Genomic DNA, 24,334 nt, shown 5'->3' on the forward strand with positions numbered 1-24,334 from the left:
AGATCCTCCTGGCAGACCCTGCCAGCTCCTTCTCACCCAAGATCTCCACACAAGCTCCTGGGATGTGGCTTGAAAAGAAGGGACAGAGGAGACTGGGGGGTTGGATGAATGTATTTTATCTATTATGGCCCAAAAAAAAAAAATAAAATACAAAGGTTCAACCATGTAAAAACAAGTGGTGTTAGAAACAGCCAGTCCTGCGAGCAGAGCCTCAGACCCCGGCAGCCACAATTTGTTGCGGTGTGTCCTTTAAAAATATAACTCGGTCTTGCCCCACCCCTGAAACTAACCATGATCGTCGTGGGAAAGCTTTTAAACCAATGCTACGCGGGGTGAATTTCCAGTGTGTCACCGTGAACACAACCATTTCCCCCTCCCCCAACCGATAATATTACAGGTGGCAACTAGGTACAAATACTGCAATCTGCCTTGACTGAAGAGCCAGGCGGCCACGCTACCCCTGCTCCTTCCCCAGGGCCACTCCAGTGACTAGAGAGATTCTTCTCTTTGTGGTCAACACTGTGCAATAAAGGCTTCCTATGTGATAAAGCCCCTCCCCCCAACCCATCTATGTTGGCCTGGCCTGGCCTGCCCCACCCACACAAGAGAAAGGGAAAGCCTGGAGCAGGCTAGCCTAAGTGGTGGTTATTGTCTCCTTTGTGATTAGTCGGTCATCTGGGCTATGTACAAGTTCCGTAGCGGCGAGACGCCGATTGGAGGGAGGAAAAAAAGCAAAGAAAAAAACAAGTGAAAGAGGTGCTCTTGGGCGAGCATGCTCACGGGATCCCAAACTGTACAACCAGTTCTTCTTTCGCGTCCACTCGGATCTGCGAGAGCGCACTGAAGGCATAGGCGGCTATCCGGGAGACCTGTGGGCAAGAACCAGGGGCAGCAGCGTGAGTGACAGCTCGGAGGGGGATCACTCAGCAGCTAAAGCCATTACAGCCACTGCCTCCCGTCCCGAAGAGCCCCCCCCATCTTCCTCTCAGCAGGGGCCTCTGAGCAAGCCAGTCTAGGCTGCGGCACACCAGAAGGGCAGCACGGGGGAAGTCGGCACTGCCCATGCTCCGGCTGCCCCCGCCACAAAGAGCCACATTTTCCCCAGGGATGTTCCATTTATAGACAGACTGGAAAGCCTAAGGCCCCAGCGGGCGTGAAGATGGCTCCAGCCCAGAGGCAGGGAGCCCAACTGTGTGCTCCCTGCGCAGAGATCACCTTTCCCCTTCCAGACGCATGCATGCGATCCAATAGCATTCACACTCTGCCACGGTGAAGGCAAACAAACCGGGGGCTACCATTGGCCACGGCAGCGCCGGGATCGCCCCACAAAGCTCTGAATCGGGGAAGCCCCACTGCATGCTCCTCCCCATCCCCCACCTTCCAGCAATGGCAACTGAAGCAGGGTTTCCATGTGGCTACCGGCCCAAGAGGCCTCCGGAGCTCCCTAGAACTGTGGGAAAGGAGAACCCACCCAAGGCATTAGTCACAAAGCTGACCGGACGCGCACTTTAACTTCTAGGGCTTGCAGCAGTTTGAGAGTCTTCTACCGGTGGTTAGTGCAGCTGGTCAGAACAAGCGTCCCTCCCGCCCCCTGGAAAAATTCAGCTGTGCCAGAAACCAGAGTGAACATCCCATTGCGTCAGCTCGAATGAAAACACTTCCATTTGTCACACCAAATCGCCACATTGGTTTCAAGTCAGTTTGACATTAGACTGGGTCCATCTGAACAGCCTCATGGGAGTTACAGTTTGGGTGCCTCCATTGGCTGGCTTGCCTGGTGAGACTACATTTCCCATGATGCATCAGTCTTCCCTCTTGCTGACCCACTGTGATGCATCTTGGGAAATGTAGTCCAGCCCAGGAGTTCAGCCCACAGAGGAAAATGGGGGTACAAGGCACTCAAACTACAACTCCCATAAGACACTGTGGGAGCTCAGAAGAATGCGGTTTAGCATCAAAAAGAATTAAGAGAAAGATGCTGATTTGGGAATTGCAAAACACTGTGTTGATCAAAAAGCGTCAAATCATGTTTAGACATTTCTGAATAGAAAGTTTTGGTTTTCAGGTCTCTGACTTTTTAAACAAGAGCTGAAGTTGCCCACAGAAAGCAGACATTTGCTGCAAGACATTGTGTTTATAGAAAAAAAAAAAAAAAAAAAAAGAACAGACTATCATGATTTTTGGCAAGAGCTTTTCAACAGCTCCAGTGGTAAGCCACACTGACCCCACATCACACAAAACTAGCGGACAGCTCAGTGCCCAGAGGCTCGTTTTAGAGAACCTCCAACCACCAAAGGGAGAGAGACCCCCAAGGTGATGGGATCTTGGAACCAAATTCAAGAGGTGTGCTCATTATGGACACTATATCCCATGGCAGCTTGCTACTCCATTGGAGCTACGTTTCCAAGGAACAGCAGCAACTTAGTTTGGAAGATAATCTGTGGGAAAATTAAGCGTTTCATCCCAAGGACTTTACCAACTTACAAGCTTTCCCCAGGGAGTGCATTCACACATGACAAGAATGCAGCCGCCTCTGGAGTGGGATGGGGCAGCTATTTAGTTCTGCACAGGACAGCACAGGATGGGAGGGGGACAATGTATCCAAATGGAACTGGAAGCAGTTGCCAGAGTTGGAATTCGCCCTGGACATCGGCGCCAACACTCACACGGCCCATTTTTTGTCAAAGCCGCAGTGTTTTTATCTTATCCCCAAGGACACGTCTCCAGCAGCGCCGCTTACTCCGTGCTGGAGGACTGATTCAGAACCGATGCACAACAAATGCCATCTCCTAAGACGGCACCACCATTTGTTCCCGTCCAGTTACTGGCCAAACCCTGGTGAGGTAGGAAATTCGCTTAGAGCAGAGCCCGAGGTGGGACGGACTCAGCGTGTCTATAGTTCTAGAAGTCCCGGCTAATCAGTGAGGTCATGCCCATTGCTTAGCTGAGCTGATGGCAAGAGGGCTCGGTGGAAGAAAGTGTCTACATTCCTGAACCCTGGCCCTTAACAAGCCAGCCCCTCACTCCCACTAGCCAGCCTCACCTGGTGGCAAGTAGCAGCAGGGCTTAGAAAGGAGAGACTATGCGGTCTCCTTGTGTGCTTGCTCCCAAGTACAGATCAAGAGAAATCCATAGGCACTATGCAGCAGGCATGCTGGGGGGCTCCGGCAGTGCACAGTGATTTACTGAGCCAGCTGGGAAGGGAATAAAACCCGCCGCGTGCTGGGGCAGCTGGCGTGCCACTACTCCATGCACGGATGCATGGGCACGTGTGGTTTAAAATGCTAATGTGTCCGTAGGGGCCATCTAAAACCCAGGATGTTTTTACACGCTCAGCTGGGCTCAGGCAGTGCAGGGACAGCTGGCTTCATTCTGCCCAAGCCCACGTGCTTTACTAGCCGGGCCAACGTGGCCGATGGAGGGTTGCGCTGCCTCCACGGCATTCGCATCACACTGGTTCTCGTGTTCTGACCTAGACAGCAACGGAAATGCTGTTTGGGAAGGCACCGAAACAGGACTGCCTTAACTCTGCCAGCTTCAAGTCGCACACACGGAGCAGGTCTGAGGTGCTGACGAGCGACCTCAGCGTTTTTCCTCTTCGTCCTGTTGAGCCAATCCAGCTTTGGGGTCTGTTCCTTCTTGTGCATCAGCAAGAGAATCGGTTGCCCAGTTCCCGTTACACCTGTGCAAACCCACTGAGAGTACTGGACTCTGCACGGCCTGCACCAGCGGACGTGAGGCACAAGCAGCCCACCTTGGCGCTCACATCCCAGGGCAATGTGGGGCGACAGCAGTCGGAGCCGTCTAACTTTTCAACTGCACAAATCTGACCTGCAGTGGACGGGAACCCTGAGGCCACGGTGCCACTTTTACAGTCAGAAGATCCACATTTCGACGTTTGGGGGGGAGGGGGGGGGCAGAACGACAGGAGGGATGAGCAGAAACAGGATCTGTAGAGCTTGGACAAAGCATCTAAAGAGGAGCGGGGCCACCACCCAGTACTGGGGTGGTGTAACCAGCCAGGAAGGAGAGGAAAGTTTGGCTTTCATGTAGTAAAACTAGGAATGGGATGAAACCGAGCAAAGGAAAATTGAGGCGCAGTCTGAGGGAAAGCTTGCCAAGAGCAAGATCTCTGGGACAGAGGAATCATCTCCCAGGGCGATCCCCTGTGCTTGGAGAGTTAGAACTGGACAGACCCCAGGGGAAGGGGCAGGGAGCCAGCCTGCCTGGCCCTGGGACGGGCAAGGGCACTCGAAGGTCTTTGGTATCCCTGCCTGGCACGAGGGAGGGCATGCCCCAGGCTCCTCACCTGCTGCAAGTCTGGATAGGGGACAGTCTCGCTCGCTAGCACTTGATGCGGTTGGCTGGTCAGAGACGGCAGAGGCGGGAGCTTCTTCCAGTGCGTCAGGTTGTTACTCAGCATTGCCAGTCGCGTGCTAGAGCCAGGGGAGAGCAGAGAGAGTCAGCAGTGAGCTCCCAGCGGGCAGAGGCCCCTGCAGTGCAGTCAGCCCCCCCTCCCCCCCCCCCACAGGGTAGCCCGAGGGAAAGGGACACAGGTCACACGGAGTCTGACTGCGCTCACACAATGCGGGGACAGTCCCAGGAAGGGGATCACTGGGGGGCATCGCATACCCAACCAGCCTTCCAGCTGTGGAGGGGGCCCACTTGGAGCCTCCCCGACTTTCCCTCAGACGGAGAACGCAGACATTATTCACGCAGGAGCAGTATTTAAACATCCCAATGCGCGGCACACGAGGCCTGTCCTGAGGGCCAGCCAAGCGTTGCTGCCAAATACCCAGTTCATTAGGGTAGAGCTAGATGGCTCAGGGAACCTGGGGCCTTTGCTTCCATCAGGAAGATGCCAGTAGAGCTGGGCTTTAGCGGAAGTGGGTTGGACAGCGGTTGATGGAAGACGGCAGGGCCTGGGTCTCACCAGTATCACAACACGCTGTAAAGGGGCCCAAGGAAGGCAGGCCAGTGCAACCTTTGGCTTCTTTGGCGTGAGGGGATGTGGGTTGCTAGATGGGAGCAGACCCTCTCCCCCACTCCTCACGAGGTGCCACGTCTCCTGTCACACATTAGGTTTTGCTGGCACGTTCAGATGCCTCCCCACTACCCTGGGGCAGCCCCGGGACATGCAGCTGGGATTCCCTGGCCAGACACCCACTGCTCCCCCCGGTGCCTCGGGAGCGAGTAACGGATGGAACACAGGGCGCATTACACCACCAGTTCTTCCGCCCACAACCGGGCAGCCCTGGGGGATCCTCTCGCACAAAGCCCCAGTCACCCCGCACCGGGACAGTCCATTACCTGTATTGCCTGGCTCTGTCCATGTACTCATGCTGCTCCATTCCCTGGGAATCTGCAGCCGACACATCAATGATGTTACTGGGGAAAGATACAAGATGCAGGTTCGGCTGCTGTTAGTGGGTGGCTCTTGTCTCCTGCCCCAACTTCCTGAGCCATCACGGCCCACCCACACCCTTGGAGCAAACATTCGCCAGTGCCAGGCACCACAGTTGGTGAATACCCTCCCCCTTGAAGATGGGGGCAGAATCCCCACGCCCTGACATCCCTGCTGTGGCAGGGCAAGCTTGGTTCTATTAAGGGATGATGATCTAAGGGGGACGGTGTCCTAAGCCCTGCGGTAAGTGGACAAGTGGGATACTGGGAGGAAACACAAGGAGGAGGGTGCAACAGGGGAGGCCTCCTGATTCATACTGAGAAAGCAGGGCTATCGGCTAGTTATCCTAGGTGCCTGTACATGAACGCAAGCACCCTGGGAAACAAGCAGGAAGAATTGGAAGTCCTGGCACAGTCAAGGAACTAGGATGTGACTGGAATAACAGAGACTGGGTGGGGAAACGCACATGACTGGAGCAGTGTCAGAGATGGGTATAAACCAGGGGTGGGCAAACTACAGCCCATGGGCCACGTCCGGCTCATCAGGCCTTTTAATCTGGCCCTTGAGCTCCAGCTGGGAAGCAGGGTCAGGGGCTTGCTGCGCTTCTCCCGGAAGCAGCAGCATGTCCCCGCTTCAGCTCCAACACCTAGGGGCAGCCTCGGGGCTCTCCGCATGCTGCTTCCGCCTCAAGTGCTGCCCCCTGTAGCTCCCATTGGCTGCGAACCACTCCTTCTGGGAGCTGCGGGGCTGGCGCCTGCAGACGGGACAGTGTGCAGAGCCGCCTGGCCAAGCCTCTGCATAAGGGTTGGAGAAGGGACATGCCACTGCTTCTGGGAGCTGCTTGAGGTAAGCACCACCCGAAGCCTGTACCCCTGAATCCCCCACCCTGCACCTCAACTCCCTGCCTCAGCCCAGAGCCGCCTCCTGCCCTCTGAACCCCTTGGTCCCAACCTGGAGCACCCTTCTGCACCCCAAACACCCCAGCCTGCACAGAGCCACCTCATCAGTTGGGGTGGGTCCTGTTTTGAGTAGGGGGTTGGACTAGATGACCTCCTGAGGTCTCTTCCAACCCTGATATTCTATGATTCTACGAAGCTAAGTGTCTTCAAGTGGCATGGAAGAGGCTGACTCGCAGTGAGATCCATTCCAGTCCATGAGCTCACTGCATGGATGCGTCACTGAGCTGACCGCACTTCTCACTAGCTCTGGAGTCAGACTCAGCCTGCAGCCCTCGATGGCTAAAGCAGCGCACTAGGAGTCAGGAGACCTGGGTTCTGCTCCAGCCTCTGACACAGCCTAGTGCTGTAACCTTGGGCACGTCACTTAACCTCTGCCTCAGCTTCCCAACTGCAAAGTGGGGGCGATCCTTCTCTCTCCCTTACAAGGGTTGTGAGGAGTAAGCGCTTTAAGATCTTCAGATGGAAGGTGCTAAGGTATAGATGGGAAGTGACGAGCTCCCACTCTCTAGTTCCTTACTAAGAGGGAGCTCAGCACCAAGGCTCAGTCCCTGACATCCTCTTAACAGGGCTTCTCTGCCACCTGCAGCTAGTGGGGAAAGCAAAGGGATGCCTGTGCACTGATTTGGAGCTTGTGACCATATTACACCCCTTGGCCCCTGCATTCCTACACTGGCGGCTTGCAGCACGGGGGTGGGGTGCTTTAAACCCAGTGCAAGCTTTCCTTTGAGCCAGGACCATCTTCTGATTCCCTCCATTTTACAGATGGGTAGGGAAGAATTAAGCAACTCGCCAAGGCCAGAGGGGCTCAGAGGTTCCTGACTCCCAGACCTGGTTAGTTCTCACACCATGGCCAGGACTGTAGAAGAGATTCACAGATCCAGGCCAGTACGACCATTCAGTCCAACCTCCTGCAGCAAGCGGGCCAGAGAATCCCGCCCAGTGATTTCTGCAGAGAGCCTGCTTTTGCGGGACCGTGAGCACCTGTGTGAACAGCACAGATCCAAGCTCAGCCACTCTGCTGCCTTATCCCCGCAGCTGGTCTCATGGTAGCTGGCGATCCAGCAAGTATACCCTGCTTACCAAGCAGAAATGGTCTAGAACCTTCAGTAACTATGCTCTGTAGCTATAAAATCCTCCTCCAGACACAGTGCGATGAGCCAAATCAGCCCTAGTTTTGTAGCCCACAATGGAGTCGTATTTGATGCATTGTCTACAGTTGTTGCTTTTGATGGTAAAAGCGCCTTGGAGACTACATTACAGCTAGACTGAGACACAGATGGGCACCTCCGCTGGGTTAGAACTCCCTTCCATACCACCCAAGGAGCTCGGCAGCCTATTAGCATATGCTGTGAGGATCCATAACAGGCGTTTGTCATCATCAGAGTCAGGCACTACACATGCCATGGGCTTGGTCTGACCCAGCTTGGAAGGCTGTGTTTCAGTCAGAGGGGAAGTTACAGAGAACTGTAGGGTCTTTGCACAATTTCCATGTTCTGCACAATTTAAGCCTCCATAAAGTAGTAAGGATGCCATTCTGAAGCAGAGCAGGTTGGGCTTCTGTAAAGTAAATATAACAAATGGAAGAAAGGGGAAGCTGAGTATAAGTAAGAAGTTAGGAATTGTAGACAACTGATAAGGGAAGCCAAGGGACAATAGGGGAAATCTATGGCCAGCAACGTTAAGGACAGTAAGAAAGATTTTTAAAAATATATATTAGGAACAAAAAGAATCCTGACAATGGTACTGGTCAGTTGCTAGATGGAAACAGTAGAATTATCTATATTAATGCAGAATAGGCAGAGATGTTCAATAAATATGTCTGTTCTGTATTTGGGGGAAGACAGATGATGCAGATAATATACTGTCCATTCCACTAGTATCTCTGCAGAATGTTAAACCAGAAGCTACTAAAGACAAACATTTTTAAGTCAACTGGTCCAGATAACTTGCTTCCAAGAGTTTTAAAAGGTCTGGCTGAGGAGTTCGCTAGACCGTTAATGTTGATCTTTCAGTAGGTCAGAGCACTGAGGAAGTTCTAGAAGACTGGAAGAAAGCTAATGTTGGGCCAATTTTTAAAAAGGGTAAATGGGATGACTTGGGTAATGATAGGCCTGTCAGCCTGACATCAGTCCTGGGTAAGATATTGGAGCAGTTGATACAGGACTCAATTAATTATGAACTGAAGGAGGGTAACTTAATTAATGCAAATCATCAGTTCAGGGAAAATAAATCTTGTCAAACTAATTTGATATAAAAATTATTATAAAGTTGGTTGATAAAGGTAATAGTGTTGACATAACATATTTCGATTTCTGTAAAGCCTTTGACTTTGTGCCGCACGACATTTTGATTACAAAACTAGATCAATATAAATTTAACATGGTACACATTCAGTAGATTAGAAACTGCTTAGTTACATTTTGAAACCTAGTGGGGAATTGTCATTGAGCAGGTGTGTTTCAGCGGACACAGTACTCCAGCTGAGGCTTCGGTACTGCTGAGTAGAGGGGGACAATTACCTACTGTCTCTTACATACAAAAAAAGGCTAATGTAATTCTTGAGTGTTGTAACTGAAGCACATTGTTGACTCATTCAATTTCTGATCCACCATAACCTTCTAGGATCCTTTTCAGCAGTACTACCAACGAGCCAACTAGTCTCTGTTTTGTAGTTATGCATTTGATTGTTCCTCCCTACGTGAAGTACTTTGCACTTGTCTTTACTCTGTTTCCTCTTGTTGATTTCAGACCAATTCTGATTTGAGACGGTCCTTTTGAATTCTAACCCTGCCTAGCAAAGTGCTTACAACTCTTCCCAGCTTGGTGTCATCTGGAAATTTTATAAGCGTACACACTACTCAATTATTCAAGTCATCAATGCAAATATTGAGTTGTTCCGGGCCGATGACTGAACCCCGCGAGACCTCACTAGATACCAGTCCTCCCATTTTGACAATGAACCACTGATAACTACTCTGAGTATGGTCTTTCAACCAGTTGTGTCCCATATTATAGTAATTTCATCTAGACCACATTTCCCTAGTTTGCTTATGAGAATATCACATGGGGCTGTGTCAAAAGCCTTACTAAAATCAAGATCTATCACCACTACTGCTTCCCTCCCCATCCACTAGGCAAGTTACTCTGGCAAAGGAGGAAATTCGGTTAGCTTGGCATAATTTGTTCTTGACAAGTCCATGTTGGCTATTCCTCATAATCCTATTATATTCTAGGTGCTTACAAATTGATTGTTTATTAATTTGTTACAGTATCTTTCCAGGTATTGAAGTTAGGCTGACCAATCTATAATCCTCCAGGTCATTTTTGTTCCTCTTTTTGAAAACCAGTACTATGTTTGCCCTCTTCCTGTCCTCTGGGATGTCACCCATCCTCCATGAGTCCTCAAAGATGATTGGCAATGGTTGTGAGATTGCTTCAGCTAGTTCCTTATGTACCCTATGGTGAATTCCATCAGGCCCTGCCGACATGAATACATTTAACTTATCTAACTAGTCTTTAACCTGTTCTTTCCCAGCCAAGTGCCCTATTCATCAGTCAATGAGACTTCCCCTATAGGTGTCAACCTCTCTCCGTCTCCCATTGGCTACATAGGGAAACCGAGCCACAGCGAGGTTAAGTGACATACTCAAGACCACACAAGTCAGTGGCAGAGGTGAGACCAGAACCTACAGTCCTGGCTCCAACCACCAGACCACACCATGCTAGGATGACGTGTCCTGATAGCATTTTGACACCAAACTAAGTAACCTGCCACAGAGGGACATGGGAGTAATGTCCAAGCACTCGGCCATCCGTTAGCTTCAGGCTCCCTGACTCGGCAGAGGAAAGCACCTTGTTGGCACATGCCCTGGCTGCTGCCAGAAGAGGCCCCTCCACTACTGCCCCACAAGCCAGCATACACCTCTACCCCACAAGCAGGGGTGCGGCTCCACACTGTGACTTACGTGGCCGTCTTGGCGAGGATGGACGACAGCATGGCCTGCTCATCCGTGCGGGCTGACGGGAGGCTGTGATAATTTTGTTCAGCTCCATTTAACACCTTGTTCGGGGGGCTGACAGCAGGCTCCAGCAGCCGCTTCGTCTCCTCTTCCTGGTGAGGAGGAAGGGGAGTAGGAGAATCAGCTCTGGTTTCAGAGGAAACTCACCTGTTCCAGATGCGAGTAACAGCTTAGATCCCGAAGCAACCCTCCCAGAGCCACCTGAATGGGTTACTTTATACAAAGGACATTTATATATGGATTACATCGACCACCCCAACATGTCCAATGCCTCTCTCCTTGCCATCAGAATCACTTTGCCATCCTACCTCCTGCCGGGGCCATTTTCTCTAGTAGCCCCCCAATATCCGCTTCAGTGGCCGGAAGAAAGCTACCCTCATGCTCTCTGGGTACCTGAAGATCTTTGCAATCCACACCAGTGCGACTGGAAAAAACAGGCTGCCCCCACTGCCAGTAATGAACCATGCAGTCCCCAGGGAGGTTCATCAACTCCCAGGCCTGATAAACACTGACCATCTTGTCCAGTGGTTCTCAACCCACGGCCCAATCAGCACACAGCTGCGGCCCATGCGACATCCTCCGGGCCATACAGGCAGTATATATTGTGTGGATGCGGCCCACGTAACTTAGGGAGCTGCGTATGTGGCCCATAATGGTAAACAGGTTGAGAACCACTGATCTAGTTTGATCGCCTGCATAACACAGGCCAGAGAACTGCCCCCAAATAATCCCTAGAGCAGACCTTCTAGAAAAACAGCCAGTCTTGATTTAACAACTGCCAGTGATGGAGAATACACCATGTACCTTGGTAAACTGTTCCAATGGTTAATCGCCCTCACTACAAATTATTATAAATTTATGCCTTATTTCCAGTCTGAATTTGTCTAGGAGGCTACAGGAGCGGTCGTGGCCAACCAGACGGGATGTTACAGGCGATCGCTGCTTATCTAAGCCACTCAGGAGGGGCAGTGATCTGGAGTAACTCCTTTGAGGGTTTTGCCAGTATAAATACACCCAACCCTTTTGCTGGGTCAATGCTAGAGCTTTTGCCTGTGTGAAGTGTTGCTTAAAAAAACATCACCACCCCTCTAACAGACATCACTATATCAGCAATTGTAGACCCGGTCTCAGTCAGTGATTTGAGCTGAAAGGGGTCAGCTGACAGCTCTGGAGACTCAAGTCCAGAACCCACAGCTTAGATACAGCATGGGCATCAAGAGAGCAAGCATCCCTGTCCCCTGACCCCCCGATTCAATGGATGTGTCCCGGCCTGGACAGAGATCATCAACTTGTTTCACCTAAGCTAACAGACGGTTCTAACTTTCATTGAGCACCTGGGCTGGGGGCTTACGAGAGAAAAGCTCCACCAGCCCCACGTCAGTCCAGTCCTTGCGCCAGCCACATTGCTGGCACCGATGCTGCTTCTATGAAAAACCTGTTGGAACAGACCAGCTGGCCAGGGAGTCCCAGCCTGTACAGCGACAACCAAAGCTGCAGCAGCCAGATTCCCTTCTCCTGCTAGGCTCAGAGGGATGCAGTGCAGGAGTGATCTGGAAGCAGTATCCAGTATAGGGCTACCAATTTTGGTTGGCTGTATTCCTGGAGGTTTCATCACAGGACATAATCTTTAATTCAAGATGAATCTTTCATTCCTGGAGGGTTGGCAGCCCTAATAGTACAGGACCCAAGTTCCCTGTAAGCTGCACGGCCAAGCAGCAGCCTTCTTCACGTCACGCAGGCACTCAGAGACCCCGCCCGGGGGACCTGCTGCAGCCAGGGGAGGGGCGCCCCTCCTCCAGCCCCAACCTAGCCTGGCCCCCAAGCTGCTGCGGCCAACCTAGCCTGGCCCCCAGCCCTGACCCAGCCATGGCCGGGGCACCCCTCCCCTGGCCCGCACCTGCCGGGAGAGGGGCACCTATCCTGTGGCCCCAGGCCCGGAACTGCCACAGTGGGGAGAGGGACCTCGTCTCCCCCCCCAGCCCAGGTGCTGTTGGGGGGGTATCCTTTCTCCTTTACATAGCCCTGGAGCACCCTCCTGCACCCCAAACCCCTCACCCCCCAGCAGGAGCCCTCTCACACCTGCACCCCAACAGCCAAGCCCCCTCCCACACTCTGAACCCCTCGGCCCTATCCCCACCAGATTAATTTTGTTATGTACACCAATATGGAGGTCAGGCGTTACATATCACCTCCATATTGGTGCACATAACAAAATTCATTCTGCACATGGATGGGAAAAATTAGAGGGAACACTGTACAGGACCCAAGAGGAGGGGAGGGGAGATCCCTCCCAGCATACAAAACTGCATCGTAATCCCAGATCTCACATTCGCCAATGAAAACAGCTCTAGGAAACACAGACTGTCTCACATGGAGACATTTCCTCCTTCCTCTGACACTGCCTAGGCAGGCAAACACTGATTTAAAAAAATGTTTATTTCAATACTAAATAACCACCCTATTTAAAATTAAATGTGAAATTATGACACTTTACAATGTAAACTTGTTCAAAGCATTAAAAAAATATCCAAAAACAGCACATTTGCTGCCAAACTCAAACCACTGAACTGGTGGAAATCACTGGCGAAGCACCGGGAACCAAAGTTTGCTGAAGCATTAAACCAGTTTTTGACAGTAGTCGCCACTTGTGGAGATGCAGAGAATATTCTCGTCAGTTCAGTTCATTCAACTAATGCAGTTCAATGACCAGTTCATCCAAAGTCCAGAAACCTATTGGGGGTTGAAAAGGCAGAAAGCTTGTTTTCTCTCTGCCAATCTCAGAGCAGAAACAAGGTGAGAGAGATGAGACCTGCCAGCTATAAAAACTTGCAGAACAGGGTGACCAGAAACAGTGAAATTCCGTAACTACAGTTAATACCATATTTTCTTTCATTAAAAGGAGCTGTAAGCGCAAAAGAGGTTTTGACACTTACTTTTTCCTCTTATGTATCCAGGACATTCAAAGTAGTTTTATTGAATACAAACAATTTGAAAATATTGTTTATGAAATTAACTGAATTCCAATTTCCATCCCAATGCAGCTCAACACAGAAAAAAAATTAAGTGTTATTCACTATCTTCTACTGTAACAGAGTAAAAACTAGGACATTGAATAACCTGATAAAAAGAAATGGAGTACTTGTGGCACCTTAGAAACTAACAAATTTATTAGAGCATAAGCTTTCGTGAGCTACAGCTCACTTCATTGGATGCACACAGTGGAAAATACAGTGGGGAGATTTTATATACACAGAGAACATGAAACAATGGGTGTTACCATACACACTGTAACGAGAGTGATCAGGTAAGGTGAGCTATTACCAGCAGGAGGGGGGGGGGGGAGGGGAAGGGGAGGACCGACCTTTTGTAGTGATAATCAAGGTGGACCATTTCCAGCAGTTTACAAGAACAGTAGGAGGGGAAACAAACAAGGGGAAATAGTTTTACTTTGTGTAATGACCCATCCACTCCCAGTCTTTATTCAAGCCTAAGTTAATTGTATCCAGTTTGCAAATTAATTCCAATTCAGCAGTCTCTCGTTGGAGTCTGGTTTTGAAGGTTTTTTGTTGAAGAATTGCAACTTTTAGGTCTGTAATCGAGTGACCAGAGAGATTGAAGTGTTCTCCGACTGATTGTTGAATGTTATAATTCTTGACATCTGATTTGTGTCCATTTATTCTTTTACGTAGAGACTGTCCAGTCTGACCAATGTACATGGCAGAGGGGCATTGCTGGCACATGATGGCATATATCACATTGGTAGATGCGCAGGTGAACGAGCCTCTGATAGTGTGGCTGATGTGATTAGGCCCAATGACTGTGTCAGCTGAATAGATCTGTGGACACAGTTGGCAACTGGCTTTGTTGCAAGGATAGGTTCCTGGGTTAGTGATTCTGTTGTGTGGATGCTGGGGAGTATGTGCTTCAGGTTGGGGGCTGTCTGTAAGCAAGGACTGGCCTGTCTCCCAAGATCTGTGAGAGCGATGGGTCGTCCTTCAGGATAGGTTGTAGATCCTTGATGATGCGTTGGAGAGGTTTTAGTTGGGGGCTGAAGGTGACGGCTAGTGGCATTCTGTTATTTTCTTTGTTGGGCCTGTCCTGTAGTAGGTGACTTCTGGGTACTCTTCTGGCTCTGTCAATCTGTTTCTTAACTTCAGCAGGTGGGTATTGTAGTTGTAAGAACGCCTGATAGAGATCTTGTAGGTGTTTGTCTCTATCTGAGGGATTGGAGCAAATGTGGTTGTATCATAGAGCTTGGCTGTAGGCAATGGATCATGTGGCGTGGTCTGGATGAAAGCTGAAGGCATGTAGGTATGTATAGCGGTCAGTAGGTTTCTGGTATAGGGTGGTGTTTATGTGACCATCGCTTATTAGCACTGTAGTGTCCAGGAAGTGGATCTCTTGTGTGGACTGGTCCAGGCTGAGGTTGGTGGTGGGATGGAAATTGTTGAAATCATGGTGGAATTCCTCAAGGGCTTCTTTTCCATGGGTCCAGATGATGAAGATGTCATCAATGTAGCACAAGTAGAGTAGGGGCAATAAGGGGACGAGAGCTGAGGAAGCATTGTTCTAAGTCAGCCATAAAAACGTTGGCATACTCTGGGGTCATGCTGGTACCCATAGCAGTGCCGCTGATTTGAAGGTATACATTGTCCCCAAATGTGAAATAGTTATGGGTGAGGACAAAGTCACAAAGTTCAGCCACCAGGTTTGCCATGACATTATCGGGGATACTGTTCCTGACGGCTTCCAGTCCATCTTTGTGTGAACTGTTGGTGTAGAGGGCTTCTACATCCATAGTGGCCAGGATGGTGTTTTCAGGAAGATCACCGATGGATTGTAGTTTCCTCAGGAAGTCAGTGGTGTCTCAAAGATAGCTGGGAGTGCTGGTAGCGTAGGGCCTAAGGAGGGAGTCTACATAGCCAGACAATCCTGCTGTCAGGGTGCCAATGCCTGAGATGATGGGGCGTCCAGGATTTCCAGGTTCATGGATCTTGGGTAGCAGATAGAATATCCCAGGTCGGGATTCCAGGGGTGTGTCTGTGCGAATTTGTTCTTGTGCTTTTTCAGGGAGTTTCTTGAGCAGATGGTGTAGTTTCTTTTAGTAACCCTCAGTGGGATCAGAGGGTAAACTGATGTTAATCTACATAACTTCTTAAATAAGTGTGTCGAGAGAGTATAGCAAAAAGTACCAAGTTCTACCAGTCAACAAGAATCAGCCTCTTTTGGCAAAAAACTCAAAAATACAAATGCAAAGCAAGATTAAAATCGATGATTTAAAAAGTTTCCTGCTTGCTGATTTACGTGAATCCATCCTGTTTCTCGGGCTCATTCTAGCTTGGATACAGAACAGTGTGCCCCACCAGTAGGCATGAATCATAGAATATCAGGGTTGGAAGGGACCTCAGGAGGTCATCTAGTCCAACCCCCTGCTCAAAGCAGGACCCATCCCCAATTAAATCATCCCAGCCAGGGCTTTGTCAAGCCTGACCTTAAAAACTTCTAAGGAAGGAGATTCCACCACCTCCCTAGGTAACACATTCCAGTCTTTCACCACCCTCCTAGTGAAAAAGTTTTTCCTCATATCCAACCTAAACCTCCCCCACTGCAACTTGAGACCATTACTCCTTCTCCTGTCCTCTTCTACCACTGAGAATAGTCTAGAACCATCCTCTCTGGAACCATCTCTCAGGTAGTTGAAAGCAGCTATCAAATCCCCCCTCATTCTTCTCTTCTGCAGACTAAACAATCCCAGCTCCCTCAGCCTCTCCTCATAACTCATGTGTTCCAGACCCCTAATCATTTTTGTTGCCCTTCGCTGGACTCTTTCCAATTTATCCACATCCTTCTTGTAGTGTGGGGCCCAAAACTGGACACAGTACTCCAGATGAGGCCTCACCAATGTCGAATAGAGGGGGACGATCACGTTCCTCGATCTGCTCGCTATGCCCCTACTTATACATCCCAAAATGCCATTGGCCTTCTTGGCAACAAGGGCACACTGCTGACTCATATCCAACTTCTCGTCCACTGTCACCCCTAGGTCCTTTTCCGCAGAACTGCTGCCTAGCCATTCGGCCCCTAGTCTGTAGCTGTGCATTGGGTTCTTCCGTCCTAAGTGCAGGACCCTGCACTTATCCTTATTGAACCTCATCAGATTTCTTTTGGCCCAATCCTCCAATTTGTCTAGGTCCCTCTGTATCCTATCCCTGCCCTCCAGCGTATCTACCACTCCTCCTAGTTTAGTATCATCCGCAAATTTGCTGAGAGTGCAATCCACACCATCCTCCAGATCATTTATGAAGATATTGAACAAAACCGGCCCCAGGAGCGACCCCTGGGACACTCCACTTGACACCGGCTGCCAACTAGACATGGAGCCATTGATCACTACCCGTTGAGCCTGACAATCTAGCCAACTTTCTACCCACCTTATAGTGCATTCATCCAGCCCATACTTCTTTAACTTGCTGGCAAGAATACTGTGGGAGACCGTGTCAAAAGCTTTGCTAAAGTCAAGAAACAATATATCCACTGCTTTCCCTTCATCCACAGAACCAGTAATCTCATCATAGAAGGCGATTAGGTTAGTCAGGCATGACCTTCCCTTGGTGAATGCTGACTGTTCCTGATCACTTTCCTCTCATGTAGGTGCTTCAGGATTGATTCTTTGAGGACCTGCTCCATGATTTTTCCAGGGACTAAGGTGAGGCTGACTGGCCTGTAGTTCCGAGGATCCTTCTTCTTCCCTTTTTTAAAGATGGGCACTACATTAACCTTTTTCCAGTCATCTGGGACTTCCCCTGTTCGCCACGAGTTTTCAAACTAGGACTAGGAGCTGGCTCCCCAAACATGTCCAGAAGCTGGGTAGGCCGTTCCCCAAAGTGAGGCCTTTAGGGAACACAACTACCCAAGACTCTCTGCTAACCTGCGAAGGTTTGATAGCAGCCATGTTTGGTGAGAGTCCCAGTTACATCACCTGCTTCCCCACATGGGCCAGCAGCTATTTATAGAAATGACGAGTCTTTTGTCAGCTGCTCCGGAGTGATTGTGCAGTCGAGAACAGCATGCCTGCTCTCTGCTACTTTGTTCTACTCTGATTGGTACCAGCCCATCACTCTCAATTAGAACCGACTCGTTAAAATGTAAGGATGCCCCAACCCACCAACAGCACCAGCCCAACAAGCAATGAACCAAGAGCCTCCCTTTCCTGCTATCCCTGCAGCCACCCCTGCCAGGTCAGTCTTGCAGCCTGTGGAGAGTGCATCCCAGGGCCAGCAGGTGGGGGCCCTCCCCAGAGTTCCTCCACTGATTCAAATGGGGAAGTATCCCCCAGGGAGAGGGGGCCTCGTTTGTTGGCTGATCCAAGGCCTATAACAGCGAGGAATGCAGCTAGTCAGAGTAGCCACTCCTGGAGATAACAGGCTGTCTCGGGGACCTGTAATTCTTATGCACATAAGCAGATCACACGGTTAAGCAAAGGCACCCACATATCTGAGAGAAGCCTACGTATACGCAACGGAATGCATGGTGGGAATCTGAATCAGACCAGGGCAGTTACGGGTCATAAGACAGCCCTGTCTAGACTGGGGAGAAGGGTTGTCCTAGGGTCAGCCATGACCAGATAACATAGAATCATAGAATATAAGGGTTGGAAGGGACCCCAGAAGGTCATCTAGTCCAACCCCCTGCTCGAAGCAGGACATATTTTAGGGTGTTCAACTACTTACACCGGTTGTAAAGTAGTGTTTTAAAAGGGCTAGTTAACAAGGTGGATGGTCTAGATAGTCCTGCCTTGAGTGTAGGGGATGGGACCTCAAGAAATCTTCGAGGTCATTTCAGTCCTACAATTTTATGTTTTAAAACACAACTGATTTCCTTAGTCTAGACAGGGCTTCCGACATTACATTGCAGAGAGTTTAGATGGCGAAGAGCATCTTTCTAAGGCAAGGCATGAAGACAGCTGAAAGAAGGCTGGATAAACCCTTGTAAATATCCAGAGGGGCCATTTCTGCAGTCAGCACGGGGCAGAACAGGCAATTGTACTGCTGATGTCCAATTAATCTGATTAACCAGAGACCAGCGCACAATCACAGAGCAATTCCACTCAGAGGACGGGCGGGATTAGACGTGTACCTCGCCCTGCAAAAACAACATGGAGCCAGGAGACAGCCAGCTAGAAGCATTGGTAAGCTCTGGAGGGCATATGGAATTTGGGGTGAGACACTAACCTGTAATTAGGAGTAGAGGAAAAACTGAAGAAAGGGAAATGTAAAGCATGGGTCAGCCTGAGCTCCGAGACTGCGGAACAAGACGCTGGAGAGCAGACTGCATGGAACAATCCGGCACTCGCTGGGAGATGCCCCAATGGGCTTTTTCCACTTCTAGCTTAATAGTTCACATCCAGCGGCACCAACAATTTAGCTCCCGGCCCCTCTGGGAGTTGGGCAGCCTGGGATGGGACTGTCCCACATCTAGGTTCTGATGACCTTGTTGAAGCAAGCCAGGTTAATCAGCAGCAACTGGGCCTGTGGGCAGATGTCCCACCCCTAGCAAGGGGAGTTGTAACGACAGTACCTTCCACCGAGGATTCACATGACGGATGAGCCAACCACCAAAAGAAAGGGCACAACCTGCTTGTCAGGATTTTTATTACCTCAGACCTCACGCCAAGCTTCCCCAGGTCTCTGGGGACGGATATCAAACACCCAGAGCGGGTCAGACTACATGCTGCCGTTCTAACTGGACACAGACATCTCACTCCTCTGCCTCGAGAGCCGTTGGGGCAGAGCTGCGCACACCCGCTAGCAAGCAGATCACGGGCTTCAGGAGAGGCCACTGAGCACTGGGAAGAGACACTGACGCCAAACTGCTCCTGTGGAACGCAATCCAAGCCCTTTTGCCAGTGTTGACTGTGGTCTGATTTGTTCAACAGCCCATCAAATCTGATGCAGCAAAATTTTCCTTCCTCGCTGTGTTCAGATCTGGGAGGGGGAGATTTCCCCCTCCCCTGGGGGACAGAGACCGACAGTGTAGTAACCACACCCCCAGTTTCTTCCTCCACCAACTTGGAGCTCAGTGCCCACACAAACCATCCTTCACTCCCAGATCTCAGGCCTCACTGGGATCAGGCCTGTTGCTTGGGGCTGGGAGACTGACTGCTGGGTGAGGAAAGGGAGGTAAGTGAGGGAGGGATTAAGCAATGGGCAGGAATCAAACATAGCTAGGGGCTAACTCAGGGAGGGAAGCCAAAACCCCTGGGAGCCCAGCAACCGAGCCTGTGGCTGCTAGACAGCACAGCTGGGGTTGGGGAAGGAAAAGAGTGAAAAGGAGACTGGCCGGGCAGTGGCAGCAGCAAGGGGAGCCAGGTGCAGCATTCACAGCACCTGGGGCAGCAGCTCCCTCTCCCCGGGAGCTCAGAGGCAGAGCGGGCAGCCACCAAGGGAACAATCGGGATGTCAGTGAGGCAGCCCCTCCGCCCAGAACGGACACCCGGGTGATCCTCAGCGACAGGCTGGGTCTGTTGTGTTCTGAGGGAGGGGAAGCTGGACAAGATCACCCATCTGTTTTTCCTTCCCTGCTCTCCCGTAAGACCTCCTCTGACCTCCCCAGGGGGCCATCCGGCTCTCACCTGGCTTCCTCAGGCTCCATCTACACGAACTGGATCAGTTTCTAAACCAACTGGTGCAGTTGCTCTGTGGAGCTAATTTGCTGCACCTCAGTCTCTGCTCCAGAGGGGTGCTCAGGTTTCCTCTCTCCGCAGTTTCAATCTTGTTAGCGTAAGACAGCCGGGAGCACCTCGAGGGCTCACGCTGGTACTATCCCAGCCTCCTTCCCCAGGGAGCTCTGCCTTCAGAAAGGGCCTTTTCCGCAGTCATTAGAAGACCCAGCTCCTGCCCCATGGCTTTTGCTGGGAAGGGTCCCTGGGAGGTCATTACCAGGGGGCTCATTACGCATGTTTCTCACCATTGACACTGATACCCTAAATTATACATATAGGTGATCTCCGGCTCAGGGCTTGGAAAAGCCAATTGCAAGTATGAGACCCCCTCTCACCCTGCTGGCAGTAGCCGAGGTCAAGGCAGAAAGCTCCTCCAGTGACTAGAGGCGTGCAGAAATTCAGAGGTATCAGACAATGACTAGCCAGAGGCAGATAGGAGATGGAGCCCAGGGAAAGCGCCCTCCTAGAAATTCCAGCACCCTTCTCCCCAGCAGCTGACTAACATGTGAGCCCTGCTGAATTGCAATTAAAGTGCAGACTTCCCGGGAGAAGTATTGCCTAGATGGGCCACAAGGGGGCGCTTGCACTTCTCTAAAAATTCAGCACAGCTTCCCTGTGTCAAGTGGAGTGCCCCAGAGGTCGGTCCTGGGCCGGTTTTGTTCAATATCTTCATAAATGATCTGGAGGATGGTGTGGATTGCACCCTCAGCAAATTTGCGGATGATACTAAACTAGGAGGAGTGGTAGATACGCTGGAGGGCAGGGATAGGATACAGAGGAACCTAGACAAATTGGAGGATTGGGCCAAAAGAAATCTGATGAGGTTCAATAAGGATAAGTGCAGGGTCCTGCACTTAGGACGGAAGAACCCAATGCACAGCTACAGACTAGGGACCGAATGGCTAGGCAGCAGTTCTGTGGAAAAGGACCTAGGGGTGACAGTGGACGAGAAGCTGGATATGAGTCAGCAGTGTGCCCTTGTTGCCAAGAAGGCCAATGGCATTTTGGGATGTATAAGTAGGGGCATAGCGAGCAGATCAAGGGACGTGATCGTCCCCCTCTATTCGACATTGGTGAGGCCTCATCTGGAGTACTGTGTCCAGTTTTGGGCCCCACACTACAAGAAGGATGTGGATAAATCGGAAAGAGTCCAGCGAAGGGCAACAAAAATGATTAGGGGTCTGGAACACATGACTTCTGAGGAGAGGCTGAGGGAACTGGGATTGTTTAGTCTGCAGAAGAGAAGAATGAGGGGGGATTTGATAGCTGCTTTCAACTACCTGAGAGGTGGTTCCAGAGAGGATGGTTCTAGACTATTCTCAGTGGTGGAAGAGGACAGGACAAGGAGTAATGGTCTCAAGTTGCAGTGGGGGAGATATTTTGCATTTTGAATATTAGGAAAAACTTTTTCACTAGGAGGGTGGTGAAACACTGGAATGTGTTGCCTAAGGAGGTGGTGGAATCTCCTTCCTTAGAAGTTTTTAAGGTCAGGCTTGACAAAGCCCTGGCTGGGATGATTTAATTGGGGATGGGTCCTGCTTTTGAGCAGGGGGTTGGACTAGATGACCTCCTGAGGTCCCTTCCAACCCTGATATTCTATGATTCTATGATTTTAGGTGTCCCAGGCCAGTGGTTTTCAAACTTTTCTTCTGAGGACCCAGTTGAAGAAAATTGTTGATGCCCACGACCCACCGGAGCTGGGGATGAGGGGCTTGGGGTGTGGGAGGGGCTCAGGCAGAGAGTTGGCGTGCGGGGGTGAGGGCTGTGGGGTGGGACCAGGAATGAGGGGTTCAGGGTGTGGGAGGAGGCTCTGTGCTGGGGGTCAGGGTGCAGGAGGGGGTCAGAGCTCTGGGTTGGGGGTCCATGCTCTGGGATGGGGATGGGGATCAGGGGTTTGGGGTGCAGGAAGAGGTTGCAGGTTTGGGGGCTCAGGGCTGGGGCATGGACTTACCTGTGGTGGCTCCCGGACAGCAGTGCAGCCGTGGTGCACCCCAAAAGCAGCCAGCAGCGGGTCTGGCTCCTAGGTGGAGGTGCACAAGCGGCTCTGCCCGACTCTCGCCTGCAGGCACGGCCCCCCCAAGTTTCCATTGGCCGGTTGCTGGCCAATGTGAATGCGGAGCTGGTGCTTGGGGGCAGGTCCCTGTGGCCCCCCTGCCTATAAGCCGGACCCGCTGCTGGCTGCTTCCGGGGTTCAGCGCAGTGTCGGAACAGGTAGAGACTAGCTTGCCTTAGTTGGACAGCACCGCCAACGGGATTTTTGATGTCCTGGTCAGCAGTGCTGACCAGAGCAAGGCAAGCCAGCACCTTACATGCCGCGACCCACAGTTTGAAAACCACTGTCCTAGAACAGGGGTTCTCATCCTTTTTCTTTCTGAGCCCCCCTCAACATTGTTCAGGCTTCGGCTTCAGCCCCAGGTGGTGGGGCTCAGGGACCTGTGCTTCAGCCCCATGTGGTGGGGCTTCGGCTTTCCGCTCTGGGCCGCAGTGAGTATAATGCTGGCCCTGCTTGGAGGGCCTCTGGAAACCTACTCAAGGCCTCCCAGGGGCCCCAGACCTCTGGTTGAGAGCTGCTGTCCAAGAATTTGGATCTCTGTTTTTAACTGAATCTCAGCTGAAAAATAAAAGCTGTTCACATTAGACAGTGAGCTACTGAACTCCATGACTCTCCTCTGAACCAGGGACAGAAAGGCAGATGTGCCTCTAACTCCTTTACCTGTGGAACTCCCTGCCACAGGGTGCAGAGCCCAATACTGCAGCTGGAGAATTTAATGTCTTCTATAATATGTTTCAGAGTAGCAGCCATGTTAGTCTGTATCCGCAAAAAAAACAGAAGGACTTGTGGCACCTTAGAGGCTAACAAATTTATTTGAGCATAAGCTTTTGTGAGCTACAGCTCACTTCATCGGATGCATGTTAGCCTCTAAGGTGCCACAAGTACTCCTTTCTATATTATATGGTCAGCATAAACAATGTCCAGGGGTGAACATTCCCCTCTCCCTTCCCCACCTGGTAGCATGGTATTGCATTATATTCTCACACCCTCCGCCTCTCTAAGGCTCAGGGGATACTGCTGCAGATGGATTCATAGTGTAAACTGGAAAATCAAATCCCACGGTCAAGCTGTAAGAAGAATATCCATGTTCTGGTCTATGATAGCTCACCATAGCATCGACTAGCCTTGCTTCAAACTTTGTCTTTTTCCCTTCCCCTCCAGCTTCTTGCTAGCTACTAGCAGTATCTGCCCACTGCCAGCAGCACCACTGCACTGGCATTCGTTCATGATTGGCCCTGCAGAAGCAGGCAACTACCACAGGGCACCTCATTACCAGGAAACCACTGACAAATTGCAGAAGAGCGCCTACGTGATCAGAGAGCAGGAGGGACCATAGGAAGGAAGATGAAGCTAGCTAAACACATCAGCTTGGCTGAGCAATGTCTAAGGGAGAAAGAGGCAGGTGTAGACTCCAAGGAGCGGGGAGGTCAGTGGAACTTGGGTAACATGAGGGATGAGGTCAGAGGGGGAATTCATGCTGTAGGGATCAGTCCTGCATTTGCAGGGAATTGGACCAGATGAACTGTTAGATCCTTTTCTGCTCTAATTCCCATGAGTCAGCTTCCTCCAGCCTGGAGGCTGGACTGACTTCTGGATTCAATTCAAATTATTTCCAAGAACCTGACAGATGGAGAAGGAAGATTCTGAGCCACCAGGCAGCCGAGCTCAGGCTCCTGCAGAGTGTCAGCTGTCAAGCTACTACGGACAAACGCATCAGCAACTCTTCGCCATCACGTCCCCCATCTTCAGGCTGGCAGGGGATTCTCTGCTTTGCTGTGCTGCGTGGGAGAGCAAGGCTGAGCTACCCTTGGCTAGGCAGGCTTGCAGCACAGTCCCCAGGCAGCACCCCAGCGTGAGGAGGGAACAGCACCACCTTAGCACAGCAACAGGCGCCTTAGAAATCCCTGGTCTGGAGCAGCCAGTGGGTGATGAGAGGCCTGCAGCATCAGAGGAGCCGGTCAGCCCCCAAGGCCAAGCTTCCACAGCTGAGCCACCTGTAAGAAGAGGGTTTGAAGCAATCATACCCCACACTAGACCTACCCATCTTATCTCAGACCTCCTTTGTGCCTCCGTAACTAGGCTTTCCTCTTCCTCACTTGCGAAACACTGGTGTAGCTCTTCATAGCACGCTCCTCCCTCTCCTTCCTCCCATGCTCAGCTGAGCTGTGAAAGAGCTTA

At 51.0% G+C, this 24,334-nt stretch overlaps 1 protein-coding gene across 2 annotated transcripts in view; it reads right to left on the minus strand.

The window, feature by feature from the left end:
* Positions 1-100: 100 nt before the first annotated feature.
* Positions 101-24,334, minus strand: part of LAMTOR1 (late endosomal/lysosomal adaptor, MAPK and MTOR activator 1) — a 29,211-nt gene continuing 4,977 nt past the window's right edge. For both annotated transcript variants that reach the window (XM_075125719.1, XM_048838383.2), the window contains 4 exons: positions 10,329-10,474; positions 5,311-5,388; positions 4,310-4,436; positions 101-869 (listed from right to left, as the gene is read on the minus strand). In XM_075125719.1, the coding sequence (XP_074981820.1) occupies positions 777-869; positions 4,310-4,436; positions 5,311-5,388; positions 10,329-10,474 (444 nt within the window). In that variant the 3' untranslated portion in view covers positions 101-776. The remainder of the gene's footprint in view (positions 870-4,309; positions 4,437-5,310; positions 5,389-10,328; positions 10,475-24,334) is intronic.

This window comes from Caretta caretta, chromosome 1, assembly GCF_965140235.1.
Source record: "Caretta caretta isolate rCarCar2 chromosome 1, rCarCar1.hap1, whole genome shotgun sequence".
In the NCBI taxonomy this organism is placed as follows: domain Eukaryota; kingdom Metazoa; phylum Chordata; order Testudines; family Cheloniidae; genus Caretta; species Caretta caretta.